The sequence below is a fragment of the Meleagris gallopavo genome, chromosome 2, assembly GCF_000146605.3.
Source record: "Meleagris gallopavo isolate NT-WF06-2002-E0010 breed Aviagen turkey brand Nicholas breeding stock chromosome 2, Turkey_5.1, whole genome shotgun sequence".
Lineage (NCBI taxonomy): Eukaryota > Metazoa > Chordata > Aves > Galliformes > Phasianidae > Meleagris > Meleagris gallopavo.
Window position 1 is genome coordinate 4,738,864 of NC_015012.2, and position 18,829 is coordinate 4,757,692.

At 39.4% G+C, this 18,829-nt stretch overlaps 1 protein-coding gene across 4 annotated transcripts in view; it reads left to right on the forward strand.

Annotated features, from left to right (window-relative positions):
- MACROD2 (mono-ADP ribosylhydrolase 2) overlaps positions 1-18,829 on the forward strand; it is an 835,869-nt gene that overhangs the window by 472,959 nt on the left and 344,081 nt on the right. For all 4 annotated transcript variants that reach the window (XM_019612526.1, XM_010706427.2, XM_010706430.2 and 1 more), the window contains exon 5: positions 1,914-2,035. In XM_019612526.1, the coding sequence (XP_019468071.1) occupies positions 1,914-2,035 (122 nt within the window). The remainder of the gene's footprint in view (positions 1-1,913; positions 2,036-18,829) is intronic.

Here is an 18,829-nt window from a genome sequence, read left to right on the forward strand (position 1 = left end):
GTGTTGTGAATTTATAGTGCACTGCAATGCCTCTGATCTTACTGTCTATAAATGTAGGATAACCTTGATTGAGATCAGCTTTACTGTTACATTCCTTCCCCTTGCTCAGTAATTGCAGCTTGTCTCTTTCAAAAACAAATAACAAGAAAAAGTGTCGAGATGCTTTTCTTTCTTTGAAGGGCCAAGCACTAATGCTGCCAAATGAAAACGTGCCCTGGAAAGTTTCAACCTGAAGCAAACTACTGTAGTTAGAGTTTGTAGACATATGAAATGATGATCTTTCCTAATGAAAGTGCTCAAACCTCATCTTTGTAAGCAGAAGCAAATTTTAAACTAGTTCGCTATTTTTTTGGTCTCTTCCTAGGTCTTAATAGCTCTCGGTTAATTATAGTAACTAAAATGTGTGTGCAAAGTATGTTTTCTCCTAAATTTCTGGTAAAACCATTCAACTTGTTTCAATCACCTGCTATCAGAACGTGAACTGCATGTTTCCATCTCCTGAAGTGCTGTGGGGAGAGTTTGCTGTAGGTGTTGTGCATCCGCTGTGATACTCAGTGGGTAATATCCAACCTGTCCATCTTGGGCTCAGAACTGGAAGAAATATTGTGATGAACGTGGAAAGAAGACTGGTAAACCTTTTGTTTACTTTGTTAATGTTGCAGAGACTAGAACATGGCAGCTGTTATCTGCCTTCAGTGATAATAAACGTGAGGGTGGCTTGCATCTTGATGCTTGGCCACTTTCTCTCATGATTTAGAATAGATTGGAGAGGAATAATCAAAGGCAGCCTGGACAAACATTAGTAGTCTGAATTCTGTAAAGCCTTTTAGTAAATGAATATTCTGGGCCGTAACAGCAGCAGATGTCCATGGAAACCTGTCACGTGAGGGACAGAAATACAAAGAAATACTGACCAAAGGGAGTGTGGTGCCTGAACTGGAAGCATTTCCTTTTTGTAGAAATGTTACAAAAATGATGTCACTGCTTATTGCTGCTGTGTTGTAGGAGGTGACAAAAGGGTGGGAGGAAAGGATGTACCTGCCACCATAACTCACTGTAGTGCCTTTGCACACACTGTCGAAGAATGATGTCTGAGAAGTACATGTGCTTGCTACTTATCAAACGTGGGGGGAAGAAAATATTAATTTTTCATGACACCTTTTACTTTGCTAGGATTCTCTTTAACATGTTTTACTCCAGGCTTTTTTTTTACTTCATTTTTCATTTTGCGCTCTGAAGACGCTGATTGATTGCTGCATCTGGTTTCAGTGTATCTGGAGGCATCGTACCATCGTACCTGAGCTACTCCCAGATTTTGCTTTCTCCTTTCGTTCATTAAACTTTTTCAGGCAGAATAAGATATTATTGTTTTATTGTGCAGTGTCTCCACCTGGTTTGATGTGAAAGAAAAGCACGTTCCTGAAATAACTAACACGTTCTTAGATCATAACTTTACTCCTCTTCAAATAGTTGCTGAGAAAACGCCTTGAGTATTAGGCAAAAAATGAAGCTTGTTTATCACCACCTACATGCTGAGCTTTTGCAGAGAGCTTTCCCAATGAGTAGCCTGTGAAAGAGCGAGAGCAACTGTTTCAAATGTATAGTCCATCCCACATGTGGTTTGTGGTAAGCACATAACAAGCGCTTGGTACATTTTTCTAATTTTCCTTTAACCTACAAGCAGTTCTGCTTCAAAATTTAGCCTTTATGGTTTCTCACTTTCATGTAACTTCCACAGATATTACATGTTCATCAGTTGTAAATGTTTTCTTAGAATAACATTCCAACTTTTTTGTCTAGATACGATGCCAAAATGGATTGATTTTTCCAATGTGGTAGTTTCGTGCATTCATGAAATAAGTAATGAACTACTTTAGGAACTGCAGTTATTAATTTTTTTCCATTTCTTGCAGATGTGATCCATACTGTTGGGCCGATAGCAAGAGGGCATGTCACTGATACTCATGAAGAAAACTTGGCAAGTTGCTATAAATCCTCTCTGAAACTGGCAAAAGAAAACAGCATCAGATCACTTGTAAGTAGTGTGTGAGAGCCTAATTTGAATCACTGTTTCCTTGCTTTAGGATAATTATTGATACAACAACAGAATTCCAGAAGGAATTCTTTATGCGTGTAATATGAAAAAATAGGTATTTGCCCAAAAAAGTTACTAGACAAAGAAAAAGGCAGAGATGGTTTTAGCAGAGAGGCGATGGAAGGAGACAGTGGTATAGCCCTTGAGTGGTCCCCATGCCACAGAGTGCGTAGCCTCAACCTCTCCGTGCCATGTGCAGGGGATGTCTGTGCAAAGGCATGGCAGTTGTGGGTGCACAGTTGGCCATGAGCTCTGGCCAACCGTTATTTGGGTGAAATAAAATCACTGTGCAGATGGGAGTTGGATGTGATGTAAATCCTCATGGTTCTGCCATTGTGAACAACCAGGGATCTGACTTTAGCTATCTTTGTTTTGTCTTGTTGTGATGATAATAGATTGTTCTGTTCTTATCTAAAGAGGAAGGTTGTAAGGAAGCCTTTTCTCAGTAAGAGGCCAGCTAGGGAATGCAAAAGATTATTATGGCAGAACTTGGGAATAAGACAGACAGAATCTGGTGGAGGAAGTGAAAACAGCATTATTCAAACTGAAGGACAAGAAATGAAAGAAAAACAAGAAAATATTATTCCTTTAACTGCTTCAAATAAAGCATAATTGTTTACCGTTGCTTGGTAAAAACATTTTTTAGCAAAAAAATTAGCTGCAATTTAATCCAACTTTGAAGTACCACAGGCAGATAAATGCTTCTATTCGTATCCTAATTTCCTCCCCTAGTTCTGCAGCTAATTCTCCATTTGTTAGGGAATTTATAGCGATGTGAACTTTATGAGGTGGATTTTAGAATGGTTAAAAGTACTCTTTAGCTAAGGGGACTTTGCTGTTGATAATGTATTCAGTCTGTAGGTAATTATTGGAGTAATGTACAGCTTATTTCATAAAGACCAGATTTTAGCTAGAAAGAAAGATTCTGACGTTCTCTATTTTCATGTAATATTGATCTAGTGATATGAAGTTTTGATTTTTTTCTCTGGTGGCACAAATACCAGACACTCAAGTTCAGACTACTTGTGCACAAGGAATATTATCTAGCAAAGCATCATTAGGTTAATTTAAATGAACTCTACTATCTTTCAAATCTGCTGCTGAGAGTGGATTATAAATCACACTTTTGCACCAATCCAGTGAGGATTTGAGCAGTTACAGATCTAGGACTGCTTAATTCACTTTATAATGATTTAAGCCATTTGCTATAGGGGTTCTGGATTAATTCCCCCGTCTGTCCAAAGGGCAGGTGGCTGCTGTCTATGGATGGGCATGCTGAAGACACACACTTAGACACTTGGGACAGTATTCCTTTCAGCAGTCGTTACTCTTGTGTTCTGTAGGATGGAGTCATTTTTTTTTTTTCCCTGTCCACAGATCTATTTACTCTCCAGCTCTGCAGCTTGGATTCTGTAGCTCCAACTGTAGCAGCTGAAACATTCATTCTGGATAGCCATACATTCCCTAAGCATGTAAAGGAGAAGGAAGCTATCACATGAGCATGACTTTGCACCTCTTTCTAAGGAGATGGGAGATGCAGGACTTCTAGGCTGAGTTAGGTGTAGCATACTGAGACAAAAATGGGTGAATATGGCTTAGTTTTGTTCTTGGAGTGAACTGTGCTTTCCGCACCTTTCCTGCTAAAAATGTTCTCTCTGTACTTGCCAAATTTTGTCCAATGAACCTTCTTTGTTATTATTCAGTCACTAAAGAGAGGCGACACCAAATAGCAGTTAATTATTTTTTTTTTTACTTTTAAAACTATGCACATAAATTAGAAGTGAAAGCAACCTCTGAGGATGTTTTGAACTCTTCTCCAGGACTGTTTATACATGCAGAGGCATTAAGGTCCTGCTGTGATTCCCATCATTGGAGGCAGTAAGGTTTTGGTGCTGTTGTGCCCATGTGCATTCATGTTCCTGCCTTTGGGCAATTCCATACTGCTTCTGGGCCGTTCCGATCAGTGAAGGAAAAAAATAAGTGGTGTGGAAAAAAGAAAATGTTGAAATGTAAGAAAGGAAAATTTGCAGTAGGCATTGGTCATCACTAGCATTGCTCGTATCTGTAGTGCTTCAGTAATTTGTGGACATTCTAGGTGGCAGCTTTGTATGTGAATGAAATAACAAAGAGGTGTTCTGCTCGTGGGTTCTATGCATTTCACAAAAAATGGCTTGGTATTCTAGGAGGAAAAAATGACCATGAGAGAAACTATCCATGGATGATTTCCTTGCTGGTTAGGAGCTGTTGACTCTGCACCTGTTCAAGATAAAAACAAACAACAAAAAACCCATCACCCAGAATGGCAGGACACAGCTGCACAAGCTGAGCAGGAGCCAAGAGCCATTCATTCATACCAGCATTAAGAAGCTTAGCAAGCAATATAGATTTTAAAGTCCACATGACTGATTGTGAACTGTTCTGAAAAGCCTCAAGTCTAGTGATTTCAGCAATGCTTTGGGGAGTGAAGGCTACTTGAAGGTCTACCCTAATGAATAAATCAAGCCTGGAGCAAAGTAAGATGTATAATTCATTCAATTAAGGAGCAGTAGATTACTGCAAGTCAGAAGAGAGGAATACAAAGTGCAATTGGGTTTTACAAGATCCAATATACAGTAGACATAGTTGGTAGGGAATGGAAATGGAGGGGGAAAAAAAAAAACAACAACACAAAACCCTACAGATTTTTGGTGCTTGTAGAGAGAGCAGAAGTACTTATGACTCGAGTAAGGAACATAAAAATGTGGACAGGATTGTGGCAACAGATGTATTTGCAATAGGGAACTGAGGGGGGGGAATAGATGGTTGCCCACAGAAAATAGAGAAGACCAGCAGTGCTCATTGATGGCAAACATTGGTTGCTTCTTAGAATGAAATGCACTTGAGTAAGCAAGAGAAAACTAAAAATTTTTGAAATAGGTACTGAGTAAAAACAGTATGCTTTTGGCAAAAATAGGTATTGGTGATACTAAGCCCTGGTATACTAAAAGAATTAGCTAAATCTGAAAGCCTTGCAGCCGTAGCAAGTGGAGAAGGAAGGGAGAAGAAAATGATAATGTGTTACTTACCTTTGAAACAGAAAAAAACAGCAAATCTAGAAAGATATGCAAAAATAGTTAAAAAAATATATATATTCAAATTGTTTTGAATGTGAATCATGTCATAGGGTTTACAATTGCTGGAGGCATTATGAATGAGAAGGTGTGATGAATGGCAATGTATCAAGTTGGACAGAAGTGTGCAAGGTGACTCAGGGTGCACCACTAAGCACAGTTTAATTTAACATCTTTATTAATGATTTTTGAAGAGTACATAAACAGCTCATTAATTACATTTACAAATGATGCTACATTAGGCAGCGTTGCAAACACTAGAAAAGGACAGAGATATATGATGACAATTGATTACAGAGAGCGCGAATAGAACCTCATCTAACATCCTCTACAGCACCAGGAGGGAAACTGCCTTCACTTCAGTGGAAGATAGGTCAGAACCAGAGCTGACAGCTACAGAGGAGCGCAGATTAGGAAAAGTCGTGATAGCATATGGGAGGGGAGAATAACCCAGTTCACAGACAGTCAAAGGGAGAAGAGGTCTGGAAAACTAGCTTAATGAGGAAATGGTCTTGAATAATAAGCCTCAAATTAGATACACTTAGAGTGAATTGCTTTGTTTTGCTATTATATATTATTGAGCTGCCTACAGAGAAATGATGGATGCCACAGATGTGGTCGTTTTTGTTCCAAGCAGGCCTAGGAGACCAGGAATGAGATTATGAGTAGCTCAAAACTAACTTACATGTGTGTATGTGTGTATATGCATGTATTTCCATCTGAGGAAGATCCTTACCACGATCTCAATAAATTCTGCAAATTGTTAAATGCACTGTTATGGAAGAGGGGAGAGAGAGGAATCTCATTGCGTGTGTGACAAAATGACAGCTAACTGGTGTAGCTGATGCTAATTTGTGTTCTTTGCATCCAAGATTTCCAGGCATGGATCGGAGCAACTCTGTTAACTCTTGGGGGAGTGCTGAAATCTCATCTGAAAATGTTGGTATCTACATTAAAAAAAATCTGTGATAGGTAAAAGCAGAAATGAGATGAGGGAATATAATGAAATGCCAGTGTGATTGCCAAAGTTCATAATTCACCAGCAGCCCAGCCATGGGCAAGAATTTGCATAGCCATTATGGCAGAAGAGCGTCAGGATCAAATTTGATCGTCCATGGAATTGTTGAGAGAGAAATCAAACAGCCCCTGACATTTGTCTCCTGCCTCTTTTATGTTCCATGTGGTATTTCTAGTGTCGCATCAGCTTTTTTTTTCGTCTCTATTAGGTCAGCTATTACATCTAGCTTTTTGATTACCAAAGTGTTTGTACTCATTATCTGCTTGTCCCGAAAACATGCATTGCTTTTTCATCTGTGCCCGTTGGTGTAGCTGTGCCCACTGTAGGGTACTTGTGCTGTTCTCTGACTGTTTATGTGCTCTTTGGCAATGGATGAACCTTTTGTGCTGGATGAGTCTATCCATGTATACAGCACCCTGGTGAAGGGGATGCTTACAGCATTGTTTCTGTGTAGCTCCACTTAGGTTGTTACAATTTAGTGGTGGAAAAAATTATTTAAGGTCATACGATATGTTTATTTTAGAAATAGTTGGCATGTACGCAAATTGATTTTTAAATGACCAGAATAATATCTTATTGTTGGTCTATCTAACGCATTACTAGCAGATGCTGTCCTGCATCAGTTATATCTCCACTGTCTGATTCACTGGGAAGATGTTACAGGCACCAAATCTTCACTGAAAGGAGCAGAGGTAAAAATATTCCAATAGATGACTTTTCCATTGCTTGTTTCTATTTTCGAAGTAGGAATCTTGCAGGCCAATTAACTGCTGGCTTATTGGGCAGACCAGGGGAGCTGTAATCACTATTCTCAAGGATTAAATTGGCCTGATGTTTACACATTGTTTGAGATTATTTACCTGATGCGTTCTGACTTTGCTGGAGGACCTGCTGAGCTTTGCATATGCTGCTTCAAAGCCATTCAGTATCCTGGAACTGCTCTTTACATGGGGCACTCCCCTGCCACGTACTTCATTCAGGCTTTTCTTGTTATTGAAAAGCTTCACTTGAGGTTGGTGGAAGCTGTAGTTAGAAACTTGCTCAGCTTCACTGAAAATCAAATATAAAATAATGCTGTCGATTTTTGAGGTCGGGATCAGCCAAAATGGCTCAGCACGTTTGCAGAAAAAGGCAGTGCTGGTCTTCACCAGAAGGCAGGAGGCTTCCTCTGCCCCAGTGCCAAAACAGAGGAGCTGCACTGCAGGCTGTAGCTCTACACAACTGGGACCAGCAGTGCAATTTCCAGAATCGCTTCCTGTTGGCAGGGGTGAACTGTAAAGCTTTAACAAGGAGTTAGACCACACTTGGGCCTCTTCCTAAGGGGAGAGTTATGGCTAGTGTGGGAGTGCGAGGAAATCCTCAAAGAACGCGGTTTCATGAGCTGCCAGACAAGACTTGCTTGCCACCAGCAAGTACATTGACAGGGTTAAATACCAAATACAGATGTTTTCCTATTAGATCCCTAGAGTCAAACTGGGAAGAGCTCAGCATTGCCAGAGTTCAGCCTTGCGAGATTAGCGTGCTCTTGTGCAAAAGAAAAAAAAAACCAAAAACACTAACAAAACCCCAAAATGTCCCCATTCTCCTTGCACTAACGTGTTTGTACAGAAGCACAGCACAATCTACTTAATATTCAGAAGATTGCATAAAAATATATTAAGGAAGGTACCTGCCACTTGTCAGTTTATAGTGCTGCAAAAATAACCAAACTCCCTTTTTAATTGCCTTACATATTTGTCCCCATCTATAATCAAGGATTTTTAAATACTTTGCAGTTATGTGGTAATAATCTTGGTATCTGTATTTGCTGCTGCAAGGAAGTTGTCCTTCTGGTAAGGGCACAACTGTTTCTTTGAGCTTCCTTTCAATGGAGATGTGTAGTCACTGTAATGTCAAAATCTTCTGTCATAATCCATAGACTTAAATTTTAATATCAGTTTTGAACCTTCAGTATTCTTGGCCTCTCTTTCTGTAAACTATAGAAGTAATCAAATAGGAATTGTACCTGAATTGTTAGAAGGTACTTGGAATGGTGTGCTATAAAGTATCAGTCTAATAAGCTGTTTCACTGCATTGTCTGTACCTGCCTTCTCTCATGATGCAGAGTTATGTTTTAGGGAAAAATCAAGTTTTGTCTTTTTCATTATAAGGAACTTGCCTTCTGCTTAGTGTGTTACCATGGCAATAAGTTAAGTTTGAAATTCCTCAGGTTGATTTCTATCTGTTTTTCTGATATACGTGGGTTGCTCCAAAAGTAGTACCTCCTGTGTCATTGTGTTGGCCTACAAACTCAGAGGGGGATGTTGGTGGAATGGCAGTAGAGGCTGAATCTTCCAACCAGTATTCCATTCCGTTTTATTGCTGTGTGACAGATGGCAGCAGATGGGATGATAGAATGATGTCTGACATGGAAGTGCACGAGAAGCGAAGGTGTGCCATCAAATTCCTCCACATGGAGAAAATGGCACCCACTGCTTGCTGACCATTTCTGGAGACCAAGCGGAGGCTGTGAGCACAGTGAGATGGTGGGTGTTGCATTTCAGAAGTGCTGATAGTGACAGTGGGTCACCTCCACTGGTGCAGGTTTTCGAAAGCGAGGCATACGGACTCTTTGTCATTACTATTAGTAATGCATCTCTAATGGTGGTCACTATGTTGAAAATAGTGTTTTTTAGCTGAGAATTTTCTATATGAAATAGTGACATTGTTTTATTTGTATCTGTTGTAGTTTCCATGGAATTTAATAGGAAGCATTACTTCCAGAGCGGCCTGTGCAGATTCATATCCATCAATCACAAAGAGCTGTTTTGGTGGAAAACTTCTGCAGCATCATAAATTCACTTTTTTTTTTAAACACTTGTTTAACTTGTAAGCCACAATAAGACTAACCCTACATTTTCAAACAGCTTAGACCTCCGCTTCATTTTTTTTATTTACTTTTTTCTCCTCTTAGATATTTTTTCAGGTAATATCTTTAATAATTGAAGCTGCTGCATTGATTTTTAACTGGCCATAATAACCAATTCTGCTTTATACATCTGCATCAGTTTAGGATATCGTGATCTTTTCTTTCAAATATAGGAATTGCTACAGCTGGTCATAATTGAGTTAAAGCCCAAGTGAATCAGCTGTCAGTTGTTCCATATTCTCCCAAAGATATGTACCAAAATGATCTTGGCAGATTCGAGAAACAGGATTGCGATCAATAAGGATTTCACTAATTGAGATGGAATTCAGTTCAGTGAGATCAAGTGTTATTTCTCACACCTAAACAGAAATACTTATTCAGCTAAGAAAGGTTATGGAATGAGTGTAGCCCTAGGCAAAGGTTCCTCAGAAAATAAACTGGGCTTTGTGATTCGTTGTTTGTTGCTTGTAATGCTGTGGGGAAAACCAAGAGAGGAGCAGCTCTTGTGTGAGACTTCAATGAGTGAGTCTTAGTAGGGGTCCCTAGATGCTGTACTGTAGTAAATTAGACCTGCACACCCAGTTTTTCAGCCAGAGATTATTAGGAAGCTGGAAAAAAAGCATCAAAAATAGCCAAAGAATGAATCTTTAGTCTAGAGAATAGAAGTCTAAAGGTAGGAAGACAACTTAAAAAACATGCATAAAACACTATGGAAATTTTAAAAGTTAAAAATTATCTGCCTACGGGTAGGACAAGAAGTAACACTCTGAATTTATAGGAATGGAGTTTTAGGTTGGAAGTTGAGTAATCGTAAAGCACTGGCAAAGTTGTTTAAGGAAATTATGGCTTCATCTGTGGCTGTTACAGAGAGTAAGCTAGATAAAAATATTCCACAAGAAGTCTGTACTTTGAAGGGATGAATCTAAGATTCCTTACAGTCTTGCATGATTTCTAGTAAAGCTGAGTCTTGCCAAGTGCATGTACCAGAGCTGGAGCTGCCATTCCTTGCAAATGTCTGTAGCGTCTTTGGGTTTGAAATGGGAAAAGGATTGATGATTTGAAGCCATCCCTGGGGTTTGAAGAGTGACCTGTTGTGTTCTAGATGCCTAGGGTTCCAAGTGGGTCAAAGTAAAGGATTGCATCTTGATGCATGCTGGTGTCCTCTAATTGCATCCTACCTTTGCTGATAAATAGAAAGGAATCCTAGACCAGTTTCTTCAAAAATGTTCTACTTACAACCTACGTAAATGATCTGTGATCATCCATGCATCTTGTAGAGCAGTGTGTGCAGCTGGGCTGAAGGTCTGCTGCTTTAACAAAAGGTCTGTGTGTTGGTGATCTTTTACTATTTATTTATCCTCAGGTTCTTAATGTATTAATCACTGTTAAACACCAAAAGAATGAGCTCCAGCAGCAAGGCTGTTGCAGCCTCGTGGAAATCAGCAGATAACCTAGCCCCTGTAGAATCTGACTGTACAATGCAGAGTAAGAGTAAGTTTATGTTATGAAGAATTCCTTTAAAACACTTGCACAATTTTTTTTTGTTCGTTTGTTTCCTTGCCAGTTTGCTTCTTCTGTCTTGCTAGGGAGTTGCTGGGAATGGTTTTCCTGTTGAGATAAATGCCTTTGATTTATGCAACTCCTGTTATCTGGCTACCCTTTTTACTCACCGTGGAGACTTTTCTACAGACACCAAGAAGATAACTAGCTTAGGGTGTGCATATAGTGCGTGTAATAACATTGAGGCTTGTGTACGCTTTTTTGAAAAATAATACACTTAAGTGTTGCTTCTACCATTGTACAGTTGGTTATACATTCAGTGTACATTTCCTTAGAGGCTCCAGATTTATTTTGTTTCAGCACTGCTTTAATAAGAAGGCCGTGTTATGAGTAAGTCCTGGTAGTCCATTTTGTTGTTCTGTGATGTAGCTGCTCTATAATGTGGTGATTTTGTGGTGGAGAAGGGGGAGAAAAGTTATTTTGGTTTGGTTTAATGAAACACTGAATACACATCTCAAACTGAACTTGAGGAATAAAAAGAAAATGGCTTGTCAAGGAATATATTTTGTAGGTTTGCATCTGTCATGGGTTTAAACTGTGATAATTCACCCTTCACCCCATGGAAATCTTGCACTTAAAAGTTTGGAACTTTCTAGAAATGTGGCTACATGCTTGATAATGACCTGTCTCATTAAGGAAGGACGAAGCACAAATCTGTTAGGCAATGGACCAAGATGCTAGATTCCAGAGACAGCTCATAAAACTTAGGGATTGCTGGAAAGCATACATGATAAGGTGCAGGGAAGATAATTTATGTTTGTCCAGAGGAAATTGTACTGGAAAAATCTTCATTTTGATTGAAAAGGAGAAAAGAAAAAAAAAGTAGTAAAGAGGGATATTTCTTTCATGATTCTTTGGAATCATGAAGTTTGTCTTCACTTGAATCGTGTGTTCTTGTAATGGAAATTCATAGACAGAGGTGATGGCATATAAGAAGTCCTAGCAAAGCTCAAAGCTGTGGCCATCAGACATACAAAGCCATCATTTCGCTTCTCTCCACTGACACCTTCCCTGTCACCTTGTTTGCAGTCTGTAGGCTTCTTCACAGGGCTCGTCTTTGCTGTAAAAGGACATTCTGAAGGTGTAATCCCTGTTAAGACTCATGGGATTCACAGAAAGAGCAGTAATACAAAGTTATGGTTGCAACAGGGTCAAATTCTTTGAAATGGACCGCAGTGACACTCCAGCATCAATGCAGGGGAAATAAAAATTGCTTATTCACAGGTACCTTCTGTGATGCCTACAGATGTCTGAGGGGCTGCCTGGCAGATCTTGACTTGCCACGATCAGATTTTTTTCTCCTCAACTTAATGACGAGGAAAAGAATGTGTGATGTTGCATTTTAGCACTGCGTGGTGCTCACAAGGTTCCTGTCACTTGGCATTTCTCATCTGGTAACTTTGAGACTCTTCTGTAGAGGCCTCGTGTTGTTTTATTTAAACATTGCTTGCACTTGTCTGTACAAAGAGAATGATAATCTAGTATTTCTATCGGCCGTTTTCCCCAAAGTTGGTCCGTTTTTCAAATGGATATTAGAAAAAATAAGGATTATTTGGAACATTATGATATTTACATAGTTTATATAAAGCAAAGAACTGTAAAATTAAAAGTGGAAATGATTTTATCTATTAAACAGGACCATACCTAGGTTAAAATATTGTATTAGAGCAAAATATCTGTTGGAAATCAAAATATAAAGATACTGGGAATTAGATCTTAGAAAATAAACAGAAGGGGCATTCTTTCATCAGCCTTATTTGCCAAATTTGTTTTCTCTGTATGGCTAATACTCACTTGGAACTGTGTGTTGTACAGAAATGATTTCTTAGCTACCTATAAAGGAATAACTATAATCAGTAATTGGCTGCAAAAATTAGACTGTTACCTGAGAGTTGTTTAACAAATTGTGATGTCATGTTACTTTTTAAAGCCTTTATGGTGTAAAACCAGTGCAATTTGAATAATCTAACTGAACTAATAAGCCTGATACATCATATTATATACTGATGGAGCATCTATGTGTATAGTTGTTCTCACCCAAGTATGAAGTGCACGAAGTCCATATTGAAGTGAACAGTTTAAATAGCCTTATTTTTTTATTTCAAAGCTGAGTTAACAAATCCTGGTGATGCCTGCCCGCCAATTAGGGCTTCGTGCTTACCTCACAAAATGGAGCAATTTCAGTATTCATAGCAATGCAAACTATGCTAAAAAGATGGTATTGTCACATCATTTCCTGAGGCTTTCCTCTTCACTGCGAAAGGGAGGATTTTTTTTTTAATTGGAGTAATTACAGGTAAAGAAATTATTTTTCTCTTTTTTGCTTCTAAGAAGTTAGAGTAAAGTTCATTTACCTAAATGAAGAGTCTGTCTACACTGCTGCAGACTACAGCTCACTTGAGCTTTGAATAATAATTTTTAATAATGCACCAATACTCTTTTCAGACTGTAATATAGAAAATATTACATTGCAGGTCATTTTCTAAGAAAAAAAAGTCAGCTTTTTGCTGGCTGTTTCAGGTTTGTTTGCTTTTATTGCATTATCACACCCTTCTGAGCTTTCTCTTCTGTATGCTATGTGGTTAAATCTTTATTATTCAAATCTCTACCTGCATCTATTGCACACAACTGTGCATTTCCAGGAGAGGAGCAGACATGGTGTGAAAACAAATAACCTGGCAAGTAATGTGATCTGGACAAAAAGCGTGGATGGTGTTGGGGCAGAGCTATCCAATAGTATGACATTTTATCTTGCTACTGTGCTTTCATTAATACAGTGCAGATCTTTCAGCCACTGTTGGCTTTATTTCCTGCAAAGAAAAGGAAAACTCCAAGCCCAACAAGTTTTCACATCTATCTCTTGCTGTTGTTACTTTTTCGAGGAATTAATCCCTTCTTGAGTATGGCAGAGACAGCTGTACTTCGTGCACATGGTTTTACTGCCATAGTTCTGATGGGCCTGGTCCTCACAGCTTGTAAGTAGGCAGTGCTGTACTAATGCAGCCTCTTTGCACTCAGTAGTTTCTGTCCTTGCTGAGCAGCTTTGCCAACTGGATCACCGTGTGTCACTATTTTCTTTCCTGAAACCAAAGATGTGGAGATGCAGAGTGTTTCTTCATACAGCTGCTAGTCACAGACATTCCTGTTTGACCTTTTCTTATCTATTCTTCCATTCTCAAATACGCCAGGACAAAGTTCGGCAGCAAGGACAAACTCAAGACAAATATAAGTCTTCAAACAGGCAATTTTTCTTTCTTCCTGCTGAATTAATGTCTCCCTTGCTTTCTAATTCCCTTGTTTACTTACTGTGGTACCATGTTTGCTTTCTTTAACAGACTGTTCAAAACATCATATTGTTTCTTACTGCAGTCTTGAATCGTTGTGTGTGTTATTGCCTGTAGCTTTGTTCCTTTTAAGTATTTACATGCTGCCCTTCTTTGATCCCTCACAATGTGTTTTATAATGTTAAATTCTGTAGGATATTTATTTATCCATTTCACTAATCTCCATCTTCCTTTTGTTCTGTATTTTTTACATGTTCTCATTATTACCCCTGTTTAATCCTTGGCAGAATTACCAAGGGACTTTGACAGTCGCAGATGCTGAGTTGAACCAGGGTGCTGCATTATATAGAAGTTAAGGTATCCAATCCTAACTAAATCAGTGGATGCATAAAGATTTTCTTATTTATCTCTTGCTTTTTTCTTTTCTTCTTGATCCCAGCATGGAGATGCCAACGGAGGCATAGAAGCTGAATTTTTGATGCAATATTAATACCTGACTGTTTATAGTTCACCAATTTATAACATGCAGCTCTCTCTGTTCTTAGGAAAGAAAGCAAGCCTATAGTACTGTATCTAGGTATCAAAAGAAAAAAAAAAATCTGCTTAAAAAAAAAATGCCAAAAAACAAATAGGAGTCATAAAAATGTTTCCTTAGCCCACCAACAATTTGGCAGAGTGATAAATATGTTACTAAAAAATGGCAAGGTAGCAGTGCTGTCTGATGTGGGTTCATTCAAATAACTGAAGCTGCAGTGCGAGAGGACGTACATAGATTGCTCCAACTGTAATGTCTCATTTATTTCCATGGAAACTACAACAATTCAAAGAACACAGTGACACTATTTGATAGAGCAAATTCTCAGCTGCAGTGGTTTTTAACAGTCACCACCATTAGCTGTGCATTCTCACTAGTGATGAGCAAGAACCTGCATTCCAGGCTCATAAAATTCTGCTCCAGCGGAGGTGACCACTGTCACCACTGCTGAAATGCATCACCCACCCCTCACTGTGCTCACATCCACTGTTTAATCTCTATAATTTTTCAGCAAGCATCAATGAATGTTAATAGCTGTGAATTTTTTTCTACATGGGGAAGTTGACGACACCCCTTTGTTTCATATGCACTTCCATGTCAGATGCCGTTCTGTTAGAGTGCCCCTGTGCTGCCACACAGCCACACCATGTAATGGGACATTGGTGAGAAAGGCCAACCACTACTGCCATCCCAGCAACATCCACCTCTGATGTTGAGAGCCAGCGTAATGACATAGGAGGCACTGCTTTTGGAGCAGCCCTCAATTATCAATTGTTTCATTTCAGTGCTTCCCCTTTAGAAGCTATTGATGTTCAAGACAACTGCTGCTGCTGCTGGTGACTGCAGCAGATGTTAGGGCTGAGGCACATGGTAAATTTAAGGATGCTGAACCAAATCACCCGCTGCACTGCTGACTTGAATTCACACCTTGCTCACAATCAGTGTTTTAAAAAAAAACAAGAACTGCTGTTGCTTCTATCACCATTTGTTGTGCATACTTCTGTTGGTATTTGGTTCCTTCATTTATAGTTGTGTTGTTGTTCTGAAAGGGAATGGGGGCTGTTTTACTTTTTCGTCATGAATTTGGCCCAAATAGCAGGGTTTTTTTGTTTGTTTGTTTGTTTTTGTTTTTTTGGAAGGCCTATGCAGCATTTTCATCCTTATTTTGAAGACAACCAGAGACAAAAGAAATCATTTGTGGCACTATTTTCTCTACCTGGTCTGAGAATGACTGATTTTTTTGGTAACTACTTGAGTGTAAGAAAGCAATCTGAGATGAATGCATTTCTGCACGGGTTGCAGGGCTCCTGTTCCTCCTACCACCTGCCATAAATTCAGGTGCACATGTCCTGGGGACTCCAGAGATAGCATGTTTCAGCTAGATAGGAAAGCTCACAGAGCCTTTCCAGAGTGGTGGTGGTTGTGATGCCCAGAGGTGATTCCAGCTGTGAAACCCACCCTGTTCAGCCTTCGTATTTGAGAACCCAGACCAAAAGGAGCTCTGTCGTGGCCGTGCCACCTGAGCTGTGTGTTAGTGTGATTTATCATCCTCCCTTTCCATTGCAGTGCAGCTGTACTTTAAGTAAATGAGACCATTTTTCTCCATTATCTCCTTGTTAAGAAAACCAGCCCTTGCATTTTTCCTGAGTGTAGGACTTCTTTGGATAAATATACGATGCATCACTTTACACAGTGACATTCTGCTAGATCCCTTGTATGGAACCCTGCCAGAGGAGGGAGAGCTGAGGTGGTTTAGAAAAGAAATGTGTGCACCTCGTATGTCTTTATGAGGTAGTCTGGGGAGAATAATTGAATGCTGCACAGGTGTTGGGGAGGTTTTTAGTTAAATGATAGGCTCTAAAAAAAGGCTGTGGAGTATAAAATAGAAAGTTAAATTCTCACTAGTACTTAAATAACAACCTGGACTTAACAAAGGCATTTCCAGCCAAATAAAACATTGGATAGTTTGAGCAGATTTTGCTAGTTAAAGATAACTCCCTCGTCCTTATTCTGACTTGTGGACAGTACATATTTCAGCTGTGACATCCAAAGCAGAATAGCGAGCAGGCAGAAACACTCAGGAGCGGATGCAACATAAGACTCATTTGGAAAGAGCTTAAAAAGATAAGTTTGGAAGATCCAAGGCAAGTCTCAAATGGTACGAATGCTTGTGGAGGGTTGATAGCAAGCAGATGCTCAGCTCTTCAGAGGTACAGTGGGGTGTGTGGTCTGTGCTGGGGAGGCTGGAGACTTCCTAGAAGCTGATTTGATGCATTGGCTGTGTGATGGCTGCATGTATTGTTATGGGCATGCAGGTGGTAATGTGTAATTAAATTGCCCCTAGGAAAGAGCTGCTGGGTGCTTCATGTTTTTCAACTTGGGATGTGCTGGGAGCAAGGCCCGTGGGGGAGTGAGTCGGTAGTGAGGTTGTCACCATGCTTGAGATGTTTTCATGTCTTGTCTTAGAGTGTGCTGGTCTACAAGGAGGATGGATTTGGTTACAGAGAAATGGCTGCTGACCATGATTAAGTGCTTCTCCGATAATTAGTAAGCGCTAATGGTGCTATTAATATCCTAAGGACTTGCTGTTAGCAGAAGGAACTGCTTTGTATTGAAGAAAAAAAGATTTTAATATGTGTCCGGGCCTTTTCCCCAAACTGGTCATTGGAAACCTTCTGTGCTTCTTGAACTTTTTCTTTGGAAGGTCCAGGAAATCCTCATGTAAATCCTGTGGGCTCTGTGGGCATCAAGGAAAGTGCTGTCCTGCACAGATTAGATTGCGGGCCGGTGCTAAGTTTGTGTCAAATGATAGTTAACTCTAAAATAAGAATGGATTTTCATTGGTAAGATTTCTAATGCATGAAATCCGTAGGGAAAAGGTATGTGCGTAGTGGGCTGGTTTGCTATTATTTCCTAGCTTCTTGTAGCATGTTTCTAGTGTGTTAAGTTCCTTCAGAATACATTGTTCTGATATATTGCATAAATAAATCAAACCACCATTAAAAGAGCCTGCTGCATTAAAGGGAAGAGCAGGCTTGCAGTTATACACTAACCTCTTCTGAGATACTATCAGGAGAAGTAAAACCTTTCAAGGGCTCTTGAACACAATGGAAATGTTTGTTTTCTCAGGAACAAAAATTTGAAATTGCTTGACTGACTTCCAAATAGATTGATGGTATGTGTGGTTTTTCCTAGTCGTCGTGGATGAAAATTTGGACTACGCCAAAGGGATTGAAACTGAGCTCCCATCTTGTGCGTCTGGAGTAAATCTTTGAGTATGAATGTAAACTCTTTCAACAAAATGTCTTCAGTTGGCATAATGACAGCAATCAATAATTAATTAATGAATCAAATCACAGATCGGAGAAGGAAAAGCTCTGTAAAGGTTCTGGTACATCACGCATCAGCAATTTAACATCAGAAAACAGCACCAGTGAAAATGATCAGAGCTGAGTCAGTGTTCGTGGTAAAAAAGCATCAAAATCTGAAGTCTCTGCAAAAAGATTTCTGAGGTGTTTTTCTACATTTTTATTTTGAATGTGACAGGAGCTGCCATCGTGTAATTGGGGTTTCACTGCAGAAGTGCTCAACTGTTGCTGCAAGCCATTTAACTGTGCTTATTGAAGCTGAGGGTCCTCACTTCCGATCAGTTCAATGTAACAAAAATGATTAAAGGCTTAAAGAAAGTAATAATTTAAAAGACAAAAATGCTGGTATACTTTGAAATCTAATAGGCATTTTTTGCCGTAAGCGGCAATGATAGACAAAGCCACAGTAGTGAAGGACTTGCTAATAATTAGATGTGTACTGAGGGCAAATGCAGGAATAACTCTGCTTTAGCTGGCGTGATACTCAGTCTGCAGAGAAGTGTTGGACTCAGATTCCACAGCCGTAAACTGCAGCAGGTAATACAGAGCACACAGAGAGCCAAGACTGACTTTGTTTTATTTTGCTTGCCTTAGCTTTTAACTTTAAGGTTTTAATGTTTTTCATTACTGAAACAGCATATACATTTGGTTGACATGCCAGTGTTTGAGAGCTTTATGGAGGAAGCACGTTCTTGGTGTCCTGCCTAACTGAGTGAATGCAAAAGCCTTAGCACACTGAGCTTGGGAGAGCAGTCCTGTAGTCAGGTCCAGCTTGGAAAAAGGCAAGCTAAAAGGGCCTGAACTGATGTCTTAAGGGACTCTGATTATGGGATCACTGGTGCATCAGGAGTGAAAGCTAAGGTGATATAAATAAAATATTAGGTTATCAGATTAGCTATATGATCTGATTGCAGAAGGTGGTTTGAATCGCAGATAGCAAGTGCTGGATTT